This window comes from Mustelus asterias, chromosome 15 (genome assembly GCF_964213995.1).
Source record: "Mustelus asterias chromosome 15, sMusAst1.hap1.1, whole genome shotgun sequence".
In the NCBI taxonomy this organism is placed as follows: domain Eukaryota; kingdom Metazoa; phylum Chordata; class Chondrichthyes; order Carcharhiniformes; family Triakidae; genus Mustelus; species Mustelus asterias.
The window spans coordinates 25,918,765-25,936,755 of record NC_135815.1 but is presented as its reverse complement, the minus strand read 5'-3'; the positions used below and the strand labels follow the sequence as shown (position 1 = coordinate 25,936,755).

The window sequence follows — 17,991 nt, the reverse complement described above, 5'->3', positions numbered from 1 at the left end:
GCCTTTCCATGTTCTTCCTCCCAAAATGCATGACTCATGATTCCTCTTCATGAGAAATAAATTGAATACATAACCATTAAATGATAAATGCCTGAGAAGAAAAAGGTAGTGAGTGAGAGGATACACCTGACTACTGACAGATGAATTCACAGTGTCAGGCCAAAATTGGTTCTGAGCTTTATGAGCAATTGAGTTGAAAGGAGTCTAATAAATGTTAGCAAACTTGCATTGCTGTGCAATGGGGACGGGTTGTATAAGAGTATGACTAATACTGTAAGTTTAATTGTAAAAATAGATTACCATTTAAATGTACATATTAATGATGAATATACAATGAGACGATAATGTGAGGGTAAAGAATCCTTGAGAATGCAACCTTTTCAGCAATTATTTACTCTATTTTTTTTTTCAGGATGGTATTTTGGTACCCATCACGGTTTTTCATAAAGAAACATTAAATCAAATGAACAAGAAACCTTTGTTGGTCCATGTTTATGGAGCTTATGGCATGGATTTGAATGTTGACTTTAAACCCGAGCAAATGGTGCTATTGGAAGATGGCTGGATTTTAGCATATTGTCATGTTAGGTACTATCTCCACGCTTCATTTCATCAATTTAACACGTTGCCTGTCAAGCTATGCTACTGTTTAAGTTAATTTTACGATTTCTGGTTTAAGGCTACAGGAAGGGAAATTATTTTCTCTTTAATGTCACATATACAGTCTGGTTCTACTTGTGGAGACTAGTTCTGAAAGTGGTACTTTAATTCCTCAGAAAATAAAATGTATGTGTTTTTTTTTAATCAGCAAATCTCCAGACCATAAGACATATGAGCAGAAGTAGGCTGTTCGGCCCCCTGAAACTGCTCCACCATTCAATGAGATCATGAGTGATCTGATATGATAATCCTCAACTCCACTTTCCTGTCTAATCCCCACAAACCTTGAATTCCTCCCGATAATTTTCCACCTCTCTCTCTCTCTCTCTCTTTCTCTCTCACTTCCTTTAAGATGCTCTTTAAGCCAGTCTTGTGGCCACCATGTTTTCTTTGGCTTTGGTGTCTGCTGTTCTTCATGCCTCAGATGAAGCACTTCCCATGTTAGAGGCATTATATACACATTTTTGCAGATGGTGATTTAAAAATGTGTATTTTTAAATGTTCAGCTTTAGAAAATAGAAACAGAAAAGAAAATAAAACCTGGTAGCAGGAGAATTTTCCTTTGCATTTGTGTTACACTTGTTTATGCTTTCAATTATTTTATTGAGTTTGGCAAAAAGACCTTTTTTTTTATTCGAACCGTGGAGCTTCCACTTAATTAATTAAAGGACAAATTCCTGCATATTGTATTGATTTAATTGTAACATGTATTTTAATATAAAAACAGAGAATATCAGTAATGCAAGTCAGGCAGTATCTAGCGAAAGTTCATTGATCCGAAATGTTAATTCTCCTTTTCTATCTGCAGATGCTGCCTGACCTGCTGAGTATTTGCAGCAATTTCTGTGTTTTTTTTTTACTTCCGATTGCATTGTTTGCTTTTGCTATTTCATTTGTTTTAATGTATTTTGTTCTTCACACCAGAGGGGGCGGAGAGTTAGGGTTAAGATGGCACAAAGCAAGTCGATTGGACAAGAAGTGCATAGGCATAGATGACTTACAGGCTTGTCTGCGTCACTTGCACACGATGGGATATTCAAACCCGAGGCAAACAGCTCTTATATCAAATAGTGCTGGTGGAGTCCTAGCAGGGAGCTTGTGCAATGTATCACCTGATTCCATCAGAGCTGTTGTTTTACGAGTAAGTTGGAAAATAACTCTTTTTACTTGTGTTAGTTTGAGAAATATTGTACAGGTAATGAACTAGTATCAAATACTGGTGGGTCTCCTGTGGTATTGCTAAAAGGAGTTCTTTATCCCTTCTGTTCTTTTACTTTCTCTCTCTTTTCTTTGATTAGTGTGAGATGCCAATACTGATCAGTTAACTGGCAACAGTGATGGCCGCTGCAGGGATCTGACCAGGTTGTCAGACAAGTTTTGGATCCAGAGTGATAGAAGTGATCCAGCAAGGACAACAAAATGACTTGGGGTTGATAAGTGGTGGGCTGTAGGGCCATAGGACATGAGTGAAAAGCATTGGAAATGCTGGCATTACATCTCCTCTAACCCTACCCAGCTCATTCTCTCTCGCTTCAGCCTTTTCCCTCCCTCCATACCTAGTCAACCTTATGCCCTCCCTGCTTTTTCTCAACAATATCCCCTTCCACAATTTGCTTCACCCCTTCATTTCACCTTCCTCTGATATCCTCTCCTGCAGTTTTCCCACTACCCCCCACTGTTCCTTTCTCATCCCCCAGTACTACTCTTAACCCCCAAATACAGTCAGCAAATCCATTCTATGTATGATGCATGCTTTAAATTAAAATGAACTATAGGTTTGCTAGCTAATTGTGGGAAACTGATGAAGAGGATGCAGCAGGCCTAGGGAAAGGGCAAGAGAATAAAATCAGCCACATTCCACTTGTCGGGGCATGAACTACATGAGACCTGGGAAGCCAGCATGTGGCTGAGGAGAGTGTTTACAAAACAGTGCAGAAATCCAAGGTAGTAGGCACAGTAAGGAGTGACAGCCAGAACAGTGGTAACCAAAACAGTAGCAAGGAGGGAGCTGATTTGCATCACAGACCAAAGATAGCAGCGAAAACAAATGGGAAAGGGGAGGATGAGCTGCTGGAGCCAGGGAAGTGATGAAGGCATGTGAGTATGAGACTAGGCAAGTGGAGACTAGAACATGTTTTCTGCATTGGAGAATGGAAGGGGATTGAGCCAGGTTTATGAAGTTCATCTAACTATTAACCATGATGGAATTTCCTGAAAGCACGCATTGTGAAATTTTAGTAGATTATTTGATCGTTGTTAACTGGAATTGGCTGTTTTGTGGTCTTTTTATAGTACAACCCATCTTAAGTGCAGTTTTATTAGATTATTCAATTATATTGCAAATTACAAAATCAAACCAACCAACATTCCCTCTATAAAAAGTGAAGTTTTATTTTTGAAATCGTTTTTCTCTGATGTCACTCATCCCTGAATAGACTGATGTTATCAGGGGTGTAGCTCCATGAATAGTGTCATCTTCGTTCACCTCTCCCAAAAAGTCATAGGTTTAACATAATGTGACGGACTCAAATCTAGGCCAATGCTTCAGTTTAATACTGAGGCCCGACAGCATTAGAAGTGCCTTCTTTCAGATATGACATTAAACCAGTCCCATCTGCCAGTTCAGGTGGACAAAAAATATCCCGTGGCTTTGTTTGAAGAAGGAACAGTTGTCCCACTGCCTTCACTAAAATTAAGATGTGGAGATGCTGGCGTTGGACAAATTTATTTGGGATCACGAGCTTTCGGAGCACTGCTCCTTCATCAGGTGACTCACCTGATGCAGGAGCAGTGCTCCGAAAGCTCGTGATTCCAAGTAAACCTATTGGACTTTAACCTGGTGTTGTGAGACTTCTTACTGTATTCACTAAAATTAGTCCTAAATCAAACATCTCAGAAAAAACGGAATAATTAGTCTCATTGGTGTTTACGAGACCATGTTCTATGCAAATTGACTATTGTGTATGTTACTAAGTTTTCAAATAAATTGATAAAAGCAAATTACTGCGGATGCTGGAATTTGAAACGAAAACACAAAGTACTGGAAAACTTCAGCAGGTCTGACAGCATCTGGGGAGAGAGAACAAAGCTAATGTTTCAAGTCTTTTGAGTCATCCAGACATTAGCTCTGTTCTCTCGCCCCAGATGCCATCAGACCTGCTGAGATTTTCCAGCCTTTTCTGTTTTTGTTTGATCGGCTGTGAGGCATTTTTGACATTCGGAGGCTGTTAAAGGAATTATGTAAATGCAAGTTCTTTTTTTTATTGCAGCCAAATGTACCTCATTGAAGTAATTCTCCTGCATGAGGCTTACTGTTTTGGCAGGTCTGATATCTGTAGTGTGTCATAGCTGAGGTCACTCCTGTCCTTGTCTGAGGTCCACACTTAAATTTCCAGCTAAGGGAAGGTAATTAGCAATTTTTAAAAACATTTTTCTGTAATTTTTAGATGCTAAATAAAATGTAGCATTGTTACTCCTACCCAAGTTACACATGGGAACCGTCTTGATCTGCATTACTCAGTAAATATCACATAATGTGGGATTATTAATTGGAACATTATTAGTAAATGGGCAAAACATGGTCAGAGACTGTATAAATCATCTCGCACGCACACACCACACACACACATTATTTGTACAATCGCTAAAAATGTCTGGTTTGATATAACAAATGTGCTGTTGCACTGCACCTTCCAGTCATAGTGCTGTGATCCGGAAACTGCTAATGCTCCTTTATATTTGGCAATCAACTTTGATAGATGTTAGAATTAAGATTACACATAATCAGAGTAATGTTCCAAAATACTATTTATCAAGATATGGAATTAATGCTTTGTTCTACATCAGTTGGCCCTCTTATTCTGAATAAGCTCCCAATTTTGCCCCTAACTGGTTAAAAATGGCCCTATTCCTGCTGTAATAAAGGTACTCCACTGAGATAATGAAGTGTTCAGGAGAATGCTGCATAATGGCCAAAACTATTTCATATTGCAGCATTGTTTCAGCTTATCTTGGCAACTTCCTTAAATAGAGTGATGTCCTCAGTCAATAGTGAAAATAGATTCCAAAAACAATTCATGCTGCTTTCCATGGAACAAGTGGATACGTCAAGCTTAACAGAAGCCTCTGGACTGCTTTTCTCATATCAAAATCTTTTGAAATCCTAGGATGACATAACGAGTAAAGTCTTATAATGCTTTAAGCCATTCATGCTCAGCTGTATGAGTAAAATATTGGAGACACAGTTGGTCACATTCTGAAAGAGAAACATTGGAAATTGGTCAATTGGTGCAGCAGAAAGGATGAGTGTACACCTGCTTTTGCTTATCACTAATCAGAAAGAAAGGATAGCCCTGGGGAATTTAACCCTTTCACATCTTAGTAATTATATGACACTATTTGTGTATAAGCTAGTATACTGATGCAGCTTGTAGGTGCATTGATAGTGGTGAGGAAGAACAAGCTTTGATAATGTCATGTGAGTGTATCTTTAAGAAAGTTTTTTTTAAATCATGCAGCTTATAGTTTCAGCGATGTCATTGGGGGTGTGGAGCTAAGCTGTGGCAATCAGGTGATAGGGGGTTTTTCTTTTGGGTTTTCAGTTTCGTTTTGGGTGTGTTAGAAACAGTTTAGCAGCAAGCTGAGTAGTAGTCTCTCTCTCTCTCTCTCTCCCTGTTCTTCTCTTTGTTTGGTTCTGAAACTATTATCAGTTAGCTGAAGGAGAGGCGTATTGCCACTCTGCCTTAAAGAAGCTGTCTTTTGGGAAACAGATTCGACTACAACCTCTTCTGAGTTTCTTCATAAGGGATTTTCAACATTCAATGCAGGAGGCTGGATTTCTGTAAAAAGTGGGCATTAACCTATGCTGTATTGTGCTTATTTGGAGGGTTTTGTGTATTGGATGTTGGTTTTGGTTGGATCACATTAGAGATATTTCTTAAGAGTTAGACAGTATTGTGGTTGTTGTGTTTCTTGTTTGTAATTGTTTTTGCTAACTGTCTTATTATACATGTCAACAATATTCTTAATTAAACTTTGTTTTTGATAAAATCTCCTCGTGGGTCAGTTCAATCACACCTGAAGTGAAACCTCTCATGCTCATCCTAGCCAAATTCAAAGTAAAATGTTACAGGTCAGGCGAGCTTCATAAAACATCTTGAGGTATCTGACCTGACTTGTAACAATGACCCTTTTATTGGTTTCCTGATTTATCAGCACTTTTGTGGAGTCTTTCACTGAGTGTGCCTGCTGACAGTTGGCTGTTGCCCAACAAACCCCTCTCTCCACCATAGGTCTTTATGTGTATGACCCATCAAGACTATTATGAGAGAGAAGTAAGAAAGTAGAAGGATTTTACACATTGCACTATATTCTTTCCACAATAATCATTGCTTGTTGTAATAATTATTTCTGCCTGATATTTTGCTTCACAGGCTCCTTTCCTTGATGTTCTCAACACCATGCTGGATCCTTCATTACCACTCACAATTGAAGAACAAGAAGAGTGGGGAGATCCTTTGTCTGACCAAAATCTCTTTAAATGCATTCAAGCCTATTGTCCTTATCAGAATATCAAGCCACAGGTAACAATAGACGGTAATTGTAATGCTCTGAGTATACTGTGTCTTAAAATACAACTTCACTGAAGGTGCTGTCTAAAAACTTAAGAGGGAAGCTTACTTTGGAAGTTTGCATTCAGATCACAAGAGCACAAGAAATAGAAACAGGAATAGGCCACCAGGCCCTTCAAGCCTGTCCTGTCATCCAATACAATCATGGCTGACCTACGCCGGCCTCAACTCCTTTTCTGTGCCATTTCCCCATAGCCCTCCGTTCCTCGATCTATCAAATATTTATCCATTGCCACGTTGAATACTTCTCATGATCCAGCCTCCAGCATCCTTTGGGGCAGAGAATTCAAGAGATGCACTACCCTCTGCGAGAAGAAATTTCTGCGCACCTCAGTTTTAAATGACCAGACCTATATATTGTAGCTATGTCCCCTTGTTCTGGACTCTCCCACTGGTGAAAATGTCTCACCATCTACCCTATAAAGCCCACTTAGGATCTTATATGTTTGAATAAGGTCGCTCCTCGCTGCTAAACATCAAAGAATACAGACCCAGACTATTTAGTCTCTCTTGATAGGACATCCCTGCTGGCATCATAATCAGGTTCACACCCAGGGAGGGCTTGAACCTGATTACCATAAATTTGGATATATTTAAATATTCTTAAACAGCTTAACGCTGTTGCTTCCAGGAGTGTCAGATATTCCTCCCCACCGACGAGAATCACTACTGCTCTCCAAGAGTCAAGAGTCAAAAAGAAAGGTGAATATGTTTGGAACTGGACACTAACTCAAAGTTTGATGAATGCAGTAAGGTAACCACAGAGATGTGATTAAAGTTTACCTTTTACAATTAAAGCAAAACTTTGATGTGACCAACTTCAGTTTAGTAATGATGCTGACATCTTGCAACACTTTGGCTGCACCACAAGCAGTCGCAAGTATGCAACATTTTTACATAAAGATGTAAATTTATATAAGGTTACATAAGTACATAGGTAAATAATAGTAAATATCCTGTCACTCTCATCCATTAGTCAATAACTATGTTAACATATTCCAACTGAGACCTCATCTGGACTTTACAGGACAAACAGTCCTTAAAGCAATGGTCACTCTAAAACAGTTGCAAAGAACTATTAACTTCAGTTTATTTTTTCTCCATCTATTATTTGATAAAATTAAATATCTAAGATTGGAGGAAATGCATGTTACAGTGGGTTAGACACTATTCCTCCACGGTTACATCCTATGCTTTTATCTCATCCCCACTAATTGGATGAAAGTGCAATGTAAGAAAATATCCTTCCTTTAATTGTATTCCTTTCATCCTCCACTTAACCTGTCTATCTGTGTTTTCCTTTTGGATCCAATATGAAATAGACGGTGCCAAGTTGACATGGACCCACGCACAAACTGACACTGAAAATCAGGGGGTGGGGGGTGTGTATTGGGTGGCAATCACCTACCCTGTAATATTCCATCTGCCAATGAAAGTTAAAATATGCCTCTAGGTGTTGCAAACACTAACACACTTCACACAAATGTATGACATGTAGTAATGTGTTAGTGAATCTGATACTGGAAGGAAGCACAATGACTCATCAATCTGAAGCTTCTATTATAAATGTATGAATGCAGCTCCCTCAAGCAATAGCTCTTCCAAACATTTCCTCTTCTTGATAGAAGTGGAGGCTGCATAATAAAGCGTATGGACCATGTTCAAGATACATCCTTTTAACCTCAATCTTTGGATATTACAATAACTGCCATCACAATAGTATTGTAGACAATGTTTTCCGCATTGATAGTGTTATAATTCCGGTCAGAAACCCATAAAGTGTTTTATCATGTTTTGCACTTCGAATTTGGCTAGGATAAGCATGATATGTTTCACCTCAGGTATGATTCAAATGACCACTCGGGAGCTTTTATCAAACAAAGTTTATTTAAGAATATAGTTAACATGTATAGAAAGAAAGTTAGCAATAACTGTTATCAATTGCAAACAGAAACAAAACAACCATGATAATGTATAACCTTTAATAAATATATCTAAAATGTTCCGATCAAACAAAATTTCCCATGGACAAAACCCTTTCCACAGGTTTAACACAGCAAAAACTAATGCTCATGTGATACTGGAACTGAGTCCTTTGGTTGGAGAACTGAAACCCTGACTTCTCAGCCCTGTAACTTCTAGCAGCCCTCTGGATACAGCCAGAACAGCTTCCCAGAACATCAGGGAGAGAGAGAAACACTGCTTTCAGTCTGATGTCCACTCCCTTCTAAACTCAAACTGCAGCCAGCCAAACAGAAAATTAAACCTTAAATTCACTAGGAAGAAAAGAAAACTGTCCAAAACACATGACCGACCTACCAGTCATCCTCCTAATAATGCAGGTTCATAAAAGATCCCAGAGTAAAAATAAACATAGAACAGTACAGCACAGAACAGGCCCTTCGGCCCACGATGTTGTGCCGAGCTTTATCTGAAACCAAGATCAAGCTATCCCACTCCCTATCGTCCTGGTGTGCTCCATGTGCCTATCCAATAACCGCTTAAATGTTTCTAAAGTGTCTGACTCCACTATCACTGCAGGCAGTCCATTCCACACCCCAACCACTCTCTGCGTAAAGAACCTACCTCTGATATCCGTCCTGTATCTCCCACCACGAACCCTATAGTTATGCCCCCTTGTAATAGCTCCATCCACCCGAGGAAATAGTCTTTGAACGTTCACTCTATCTATCCCCTTCATCATTTTATACACCTCTATTAAGTCTCCCCTCAGCCTCCTCCACTCCAGAGAGAACAGCCCTAGCTCCCTCAACCTTTCCTCATATGACCTACCCTCCAAACCAGGCAGCATCCTGGTAAATCTCCTCTGCACTCTTTCCAGCGCTTCCACATCCTTCTTATAGTGAGGTGACCAGAACTGCACACAATATTCCAAATGTGGTCTCACCAAGGTCCTGTACAGTTGCAGCATAACCCCACTGCTCTTAAACTCCAACCCCCTGTTAATAAAAGCTAACACACTATAGGCCTTCTTCACAGCTCTATCCACTTGACTGGCAACCTTTAGAGATCTGTGGATATGGACCCCAAGATCTCTCTGTTCCTCCACAGTCTTCAGAACCCTACCTTTGACCCTGTAATCCACATTTAAATTTGTCCTACCAAAATGAATCACCTCACATTTATCAGGGTTAAACTCCATTTGCCATTTTTCAGCCCAGCTTTGCATCCTATCTATGTCTCTTTGCAGCCTACAACAGCCCTCCACCTCATCCACTACTCCACCAATCTTGGTGTCATCAGCAAATTTACTGATCCACCCTTCAGCCCCCTCCTCTAAGTCATTAATAAAAATCACAAAGAGCAGAGGACCAAGCACTGATCCCTGCGGCACACCGCTAGCAACCTGCCTCCAATCCGAAAATTTTCCATCGACCACCACCCTCTGTCTTCGGTCAGACAGCCAGTTACCTATCCAATCGGCCAACTTTCCCTCTATCCCACACCTCCTCACTTTCATCATAAGCCGACCATGGGGGACCTTATCAAACGCCTTACTAAAATCCATGTATATGACATCAACTGCCCTACCTTCATCAACACACTTAGTTACCTCCTCAAAAAATTCTATCAAATTTGTGAGGCACGACTTGCCCTTCACGAATCCGTGCTGACTATCTCGGATTAATCCGCATCTTTCTAAATGGTCGTAAATCCCATCCCTAAGGACCCTTTCCATCAATTTACCAACCACCGAAGTAAGACTAACCGGTCTATAATTACCAGGGTCATTTCTATTCCCTTTCTTAAACAGAGGAACAACATTCGCCATTCTCCAGTCCTCTGGCACCATCCCCGTGGACAGTGAGGACCCAAAGATCAACGCCAAAGGCTCTGCAATCTCATCCCTTGCCTCCCACAGAATCCTAGGATACATTTCATCAGGCCCAGGGGACTTATCGACCTTCAGTTTATTCAAAACTGCCAAGACATCCTCCCTCCGAACATCTATTTCCTCCAGCCTATTAGCCTGTAACACCTTCTCTTCCTCAAAAACATGGCCCCTCTCCTTGGTGAACACTGAAGAAAAGTATTCATTCATCACCTCGCCTATCTCTACTGACTCCATACACAAGTTCCCACTACTGTCCTTGACCGGCCCTAACCTCACCCTGGTCATTCTTTTATTCCTCACATAAGAGTAAAAAGCCTTGGGGTTTTCCTTGATCCGACCCGCCAAGGACTTCTCATGTCCCCTCCTAGCTCTCCTAAGCCCCTTTTTCAGCTCATTCCTTGCTAACTTGTAACCCTCAATCGAGCCATCTGAACCTTGTTTCCTCATCCCTACATAAGCTTCCCTCTTCCTTTTCACAAGACATTCCACCTCTTTTGTGAACCATGGTTCCCTCACTCGGCCATTTCCTCCCTGCCTGACAGGAACATACCTATCAAGGACATCCAGTATTTGTTCCTTGAAAAAGTTCCACTTTTCATTAGTTCCTTTCTCTGACAGTTTCTGTTCCCAACTTATGCCCCCTAATTCTTGCCTAATCGCATCATAATTACCCCTCCCCCAATTGTAAACCTTGCCCTGCCGTATGGCCCTGTCCCTCTCCATTGCAATAACAAAAGACACCGAATTGTGGTCACTATCTCCAAATTGCTCTCCCACAACCAAATCTAACACTTGGCCCGGTTCATTTCCCAGTACCAAATCCAATGTGGCCTCACCTCTAGTCGGCCCATCCACATATTGTGTCAGGAAACCCTCCCGCACACACTGCACAAAAACTGCCCCATCCAAACTATTTGACCTACAAAGGTTCCAATCAATATTTGGAAAGTTAAAGTCCCCCATGACAACTACCCTGTGACCCCCACACATATCCATAATCTGCTTAGCAATTTCTTCCTCCACATCTCTATTACTATTTGGGGGCCTATAGTAAACTCCTAGCAACGTGACCGCTCCTTTCCTATTTCTAACTTCAGCCCATATTACCTCAGTGTGCAGATCCCCCACGAAGTGCCTTTCCACAGCCGTTAAACTATCCTTGATTAACAATGCCACTCCTCCACCTCTTTTACCAGCTTCCCTACACTTAGTGAAACATCTATACCCCGGAACGTCCAACAATCATTCCTGTCCTTGTTCTACCCACGTCTCCGTAATGGCCACAACATCGTAGTCCCAAGTACCAATCCACGCCCCATTAAAACCACTGAAGAAGCAATAAAAGGACTCCTACTGACAGCCCGGCAACAATGAGAGCTGAGGGTGTGAGAGCGGCAGAGAACATGACTTTAAAAAAAATCCCTTAAAGATACATTAACATCACAATATTTTGAAATTAAAATATGAAATGCAATAGTTCGGGAACTTCTTCCAATTTATTAAAATGTAATCTAAGCAGGAATTAAGATTTCAACACACTTAACCTTTTTTTCCCCAGAAATACCCTTCTGTATTCATCACGGCCTATCAGGATGACAAGCGTGTGCCATTGTCAGGTTTGCTAAGATATACACGGAAATTGAGAAATGCTGTGGCTGTTAGTATGTGCAATGAAACAGGTGAGCGTAGTTGCCACTAAGTATAAGTAGCTGTGCCAATTCTATTACTTCAAGCAATGAGGTGTCCTCAGGAATTTAAAACAAATTACGGGGGTGATCTTAGGCTTGTCCCACTGTTCAATTGGCGTGGCAAGCCAGTAAGATCGGGCAAGAGGCGAAAAATTAGTTTCATGCTTAGTTTTTCGCCTCTCGCGATGTTACCGGCACTGATTTGCCGGCGATATTTCAATATGCAAAACTTCATTTAAATATAATCAGTGAGTCCTGGATGCTATCATCTGGACTCACCTGCACTTTCCTGCTCGCCAGTCAAGGTCCTCACCAGCAAGGATCATGTATGGTCCCCACCAACAGAGACCAGACGTGATGGCCTCACTGTTGGGAACGGAGGCCATTGAAGCCCCTCGGATGGTCGGGGGCAGGTTGGGGCAGTGCCAAGGGGGCAGGGCCTGATGGGGGGCCGAGCCTGATGGAGGCAGGGCTGAGGCGGGGGGGGGACTCTGCATCGGAGGGTGTGGGAGTGATCGGCCGGGGCGGCCATTAGGGGGTGGGGTCGATCAGCCTGAGTGGTTGAGATTGGGGCGGTGATCAGGGGTGAGGGAGGTCGATGTCTGGTACAGCGATCGGAGGCAGGGAGGGCAATCTCCAGAGCAGCAATGGGGTGGTGGGAAGCAATGTCCGGAGGGATGGGGATGGGGGGACGGGGGTGACATCTCCCAGTGTACTGGGAGATCGGGGCACATGCACAATGGCGCCCCTAAAGCTCAGTAGCCAGATTCCCTACAAGAATAGGGAATATAAGAATCCTCCCCCTCCTGGTGAGAATCTCATCTGGGCTTTTTTTTCTAAGTGCCATACAATTGCGTCTGGGAGCTCACCCAAAAAATCAACACAGTTCTCTCCTGTTTTGGTAAACGCATGGGGATAGGGCCTGGGTGGGATTGTGGTCAGTGCAGACTCGATGGGCCGAATGGCCGCCTTCTGCACTGTAGGGATTCTATGATTGCAGGAACATCATATCCAACATCCTGCTATGACCACATCTGGTTTCCCAAACCAGAATTGAAGTCAACGTCAGGATCACCACCCACCCAGTAAAATTCAGTCCATTGTTTCACCAATGCTAAATGTCAGCTTTACAATTCACTTGTTTGCACGCATGTGTAAGTGCTTTTAATGTGTGAGGAATTTAAAAACGCCTTTGTACCCTGTTACTTATTAACCTGTGGCACTGGTTTATTGAGCATATTTTAGCTGACATCTGCATTCTTTATTTTGTGACATTTGTTAATAATTGTACATCGCACCAATGAAATACAGCCACTTGATTTACTGATAATTACAATGAACTCCAAGCTTATAAAAACAATTTCAATTGCTGCTTCAGTAAGAATTGTAAAATATATGGCTAACTACAGGGACAAATGCTGCCGTATATTTTTCTAGGTATGTGCCAGTGTTTAATTGCATTCACTGATAATATGGGCGAAGCAACATGAGTTTACTAGATTAGCCAAAAGGGCAAGCTCTTCTACTTGTGACCTGGTTATCAGATTTTCATTATCCTATGCCTAGTTACATCATATCGCTAGGCCATCCACACGAATGAAGGCTCCAAATTTTGGTGTTGTGATTTTTTTAATGGAATTCATTGTCATCAACATGAGCAGTTATACAAACAATGGCCAAATATCATTGTCAGTATCTGGCTTTGCTGGTAATTAGCTGCGAACAATTTGGATTGCTTATCAATTGCTATAAAATACAAGCTCAAGAAGATTGAATGCTTTTAAGCTCAAGGACCCACCACACTGACATTACTCTACTGCAGTGCCTTCCAAAGCATTAAATGTAGAAGTGTCTGTAATGTGATGGGGGAGGGATAATAGATTGACAAGAAGTGAATGGCCTTTTGTGAATAGTTATGACAACAATGGTCCCTTTGACTGCATGTGTTGTGAAGAGGAAGTAGCATTGTAAAGGCACTGTGGAAAAGTGTCATTGCAAACACAAATACTGCATAAAGAATTGAATGTGTTTAAATATACTGGAACAAATACTTCTAAAACCTCAGAATTAAAATCTGGATAAGTCTGTTTTTTAAGAAATTTTATTCTGATAGTATTTAATTATTCTGTTCAAATATCTATTGATCTCTGGTAGCTTTGTGCTCTCCCTTCAACTGGAGCCCACCATTTAATCCTTTTTTGGTTCTGTGCCATTTGTCTTTCTACTTTTTCTTTGTCTCTATATGACGATCAGATACTTGTTATCTATTTGTCAACAAATGATCTTCTCACTCTCCTTTGTAAGCCTTTGTTTTTCTCTCCTTTCTCACCTTTGTGTAAGTCTCTCCTTGACTGTTTCCTCTCATCTTCACATCTTTATGACTCTTATTCTACAAACTTTTCTTCTTTTAGAGGTAGAATTTCCAGTTCGGGTGTAATCAGTGACCCAGGACACACATCCCAGTGGTTTTGAGAAATGTCTTTTTCCCCTCAAATTTCTGTTCAAACTTATTTGCGAATCGCCAAACACAAAATCTGCAATGAATCGGCACAATCAAGCTGCGTTACGAAACATAATTTTTAAAAATGATTGATTCATTTTGAGTGGGAGCATTTGACTAATACGGGTGGTTCATACAGATCAATTCCTGATCCTTGATGTCTGACTCAATCAGATAAGATACTGAGTGCAGCCTGGTCAGTGTCCTTCTCGCCCACATACATATTATATAATATATATAAGCTCCATGGCTTTTCAAATGAGTCCAAATAGAATAAAATTACCTGTAAGTTTTAAAGCACAAACACAATGCTATAGTTAAACAAAACTCTTATGTAGGCATGATTGAAGTAAATTTTGTTTAATAATTGAATGAAATAATATACTTCATAGAGGACCTTTTCAATTTTTCAGCATTTTTCTTTTGGTTTGCATGTTATCTTTAATCAAAGGTGAACTACCAGACATCATTTTGGATATCCAACCTGGAGGTGATCACTTTGGTCCATCCGATTGGGAGGAATCAATATACGAAGTAAATCTTTTTGTTTTTCTCTCCATAATCGAGTGCTCTGTCCTTGATCTGTAAAATTCATCTTAACTTTTCATATCAGATGTTTTGTAATGTAGTCATGCAACAGCACACTGATTCTGTTTTTCACAATAATTTTGCTTGATTTAGAGCAATTGAAGGATTGTCCCAAGTTTCCTGAGCTTGGGTTTTTAATAGACTAAAGATCTAAAAATACCCCTCCACCCCAGCTCAGAGCCATGATTAAATTGTGTGGTCCTTCCATGATGCTGGCACTCCGTTGCCTATCCTCCCATCATCAGCCACAGGCTCTCCTTTGGCGCTGTTGAGCACAAGAGCTGCCAGCTTGGTAGGCAAGATTTCCACCCCCTGGGATCTTGATTACAAGGAAGGTCCATGGCTTGCCTTACCATTGGCTGCTTGGCGAGTGGCAATCATCATGGGATTGTCACTCTGCTCCTGCTTTTGCCTGCCCTGATGCTACTCTTAATTTCTGGTCGGGAATTCTGAGCCCAAACAGTGGCATTGCAGATCCCTTGATGGCTGTCCAGCCAGCAGGCAAGACCCATGATGCCTCAACAAAATTCTGCCTTGATTTAGAGTTGAAAACTTTGGAGAGTTCCAACATACTTCCATGGGTAATTATCCATGAAATGTTAGCGAGAAAAATCCTAATCTAAATCCTCGGTAACTATACATTAACCCCCCCCCCCCAGTCACTCTCTCTGAGTTTTTACTTTCTCTCCACGCCCTGACTATCCTTTGACCCAGCCGACCATTCCCCAACTCCCTAACTACCCCCCATAAACCCAACTGAACAACTACCCTTTTGACCAGGCATGATTAGCCCCTACTGGCCAACCTGACCACCCCCCCTCCCCCAGCCTAAATTAACTCCTCACCACCTGACTAACCCTCCCCCTTGAAACAACCCAACTAGTCTGCACCACCTACCTACCCACTCACCCACTTACCACCCTACCCACCTTCCACCCTACTGCCTTCCATCCTCCATCTGCCACCTTTCTACCTGCCACTCATCCTTCACCTATCGACACACCTCACCCACCTACCCACCTTCCCACTCACTCATTGATCCATCACTCATTCACTAATATACATACTGTACTTTTATACTTACCTGTCACAGCTTGTGCCATTGGAAAGGGGCATGTCCAGTCCTCCCCCATGCTACAATGTGCCAATGGAGCTCTTGGATGGAAGCTGTACTCTGCATTTCTGGAGAAGCTGGGCTCAGAATTCCCGACCAGAAATTAAGAGTAGCATCAGGGCAGGCAAAAGCAGGAGCAGAGTGACAATTCCATGATGATTGCCACTCGTCAGAAGATACAGGCCCTTGTTGCCCATTCCAGCAAAATCTGGGGCAATAACATTCTTAATAGTGAAGGAACAGAAAAATAGTTGCTATTGAAGGTTTGTGAAACCTTTAAGTTGGGATTGCAAGTTTTTTTTAAATGGCAAAAAATAAGATAAATTGTAATGTTTAGGTTTTATAGATAGGGGCGTTGAATATAAAAGCAAAAATGCAACATTTTAAAAAATATTTAAGATTATGATTGGGTTTGGAAAATGTGCTTAGAGATACAGTTTTGTTTGCCACGTGCAAAATTCACGAGTAAAAAGGTATAGCATTAAATTAAGGATAGCAGCATAACAATTTCGAGGGAAAATGTTTTATTTGAAATGGTAATGCATATGTAGAACAGACTATCAAACTGCTACTCCAGTCCTATGTTATCAACTAACTTAGCACAGACCAGGGATCAAATCTGGAAAATTTTTGTTTTTTGACGGCTCAATGTCGCAGAATGTCTTTTCACTGTTGAGTAGTTTTATTCGACTCAACTCAGCAATGAACAAAAAAATTCACTCAGTGCCCACATTAGGATGACTCTAAATGTCATCCTATTTTTTGAAATAGGTAGACAGGCCGAATACTTTTAAGTCCATCACTTCGCATCCCCAACACTCACTGACTCGCTCACTCCTTGAGGAGGGTGAACATGGTCTTAAAACGCACCAGAAAAAGTGGCAATTTTTTTTACTTGTTATAATTACCAAAATATCACATTTATGCAATTAGAAATCATCTTCTGGCAATTGATTGCACTTTCTTTTTATTTTATAGGTTGCCAGACATTATGCATTTTTATACAAACAGCTGGAACTTGGTGTGTAGAAGCATCCACGAATAACTGTTGTAGGTTTTCTCTACAACTCACCAATTAAGAAGTAAATGTTGACATGATTTCAATGAAAAACTATTCTTCAGAATCATTGCAATTGAATTCTGTATGTGTAAGATTTTGTATTGATGAACTTTGAATGGGTATTTATTTTTGGTAGCCAACCCCTGAATGTTCAATTTAAATTATTTCACACCAGCAGCATTGTTTGTGTGCTGGGCAAAAATTAAGATATAACATCAGAGCAATGTTTTAAATGGCAATAAACCATTTTTATAGTTTCTGTTCCTTTTGTGTATACATTACAGAATTTTTATTTTTATCCACACATCCTACGTAAAACAAATAATTATGTGAGAAAACTCGAGTGTTGATACCCCGTGATGATCTCTCATTGTTGTTCATGTTTCAAAATTACTTTTGTTCTTTCATCTGAATTTGTTGCATAATGATACCTCAGCAATATTTACAGAAGGCTACATGCCCATTATTGTAAGAACTCTATGCTTCCTCTGCTGTCCTTGGCATTTTCTTTAACAATACAACATGTGACTATAAATATGTAGGCATTATATTACACATACAATCTACACTGCTAGGGCTGCATGGCCAGGAGAGTGAGTACTTAGAGGAATTTTGTATTTTTTTTATTGCTTCTCTTCTTTTATTGAGTTGCTCAAAAAGAAAAATTAAACTTGATCTTGTTACACACTGTCTTTCAAGCTTTGTGTCTTGCTTCAAGTCACAAAAGCAGTTTAGAAGATGATATCCCATGTGAGAAATACCCTTTGGCTAACTCAAAGCATATAGCTTTGGAAGACGTTTGCCATGATATGGAGGTGCCGGCATTGGACTGGGGTAGGCCCAGTAAGAAGTCTCACAATACCAGGTTAAAGTCCAACAGGTTTATTTGGAATCA

At 40.8% G+C, this 17,991-nt stretch overlaps 1 protein-coding gene across 3 annotated transcripts in view; it reads left to right on the top strand.

Moving 5' to 3' along the window:
- prepl (prolyl endopeptidase like) overlaps positions 1-17,823 on the top strand; it is a 46,758-nt gene extending 28,935 nt beyond the window's left edge. Inside the window, exons 9-15 of one of the 3 annotated variants that reach the window (XR_013499622.1) lie at positions 413-588; positions 1,585-1,801; positions 6,093-6,242; positions 11,705-11,825; positions 14,786-14,868; positions 16,016-16,299; positions 17,015-17,823. Coding sequence is in view for 1 of the 3 variants with exons in the window: in XM_078229673.1 (XP_078085799.1) it covers positions 413-588; positions 1,585-1,801; positions 6,093-6,242; positions 11,705-11,825; positions 14,786-14,868; positions 17,015-17,065 (798 nt within the window). In the remaining 2 variants the exon portion in view is untranslated. Of the gene's footprint in view, positions 1-412; positions 589-1,584; positions 1,802-3,929; positions 4,066-6,092; positions 6,243-11,704; positions 11,826-14,785; positions 14,869-16,015; positions 16,300-17,014 lie in introns of those variants that run through there. The other 2 variants (XM_078229673.1, XR_013499623.1) reach the window with 2 other exon arrangements.
- Positions 17,824-17,991: the final 168 nt, after the last annotated feature.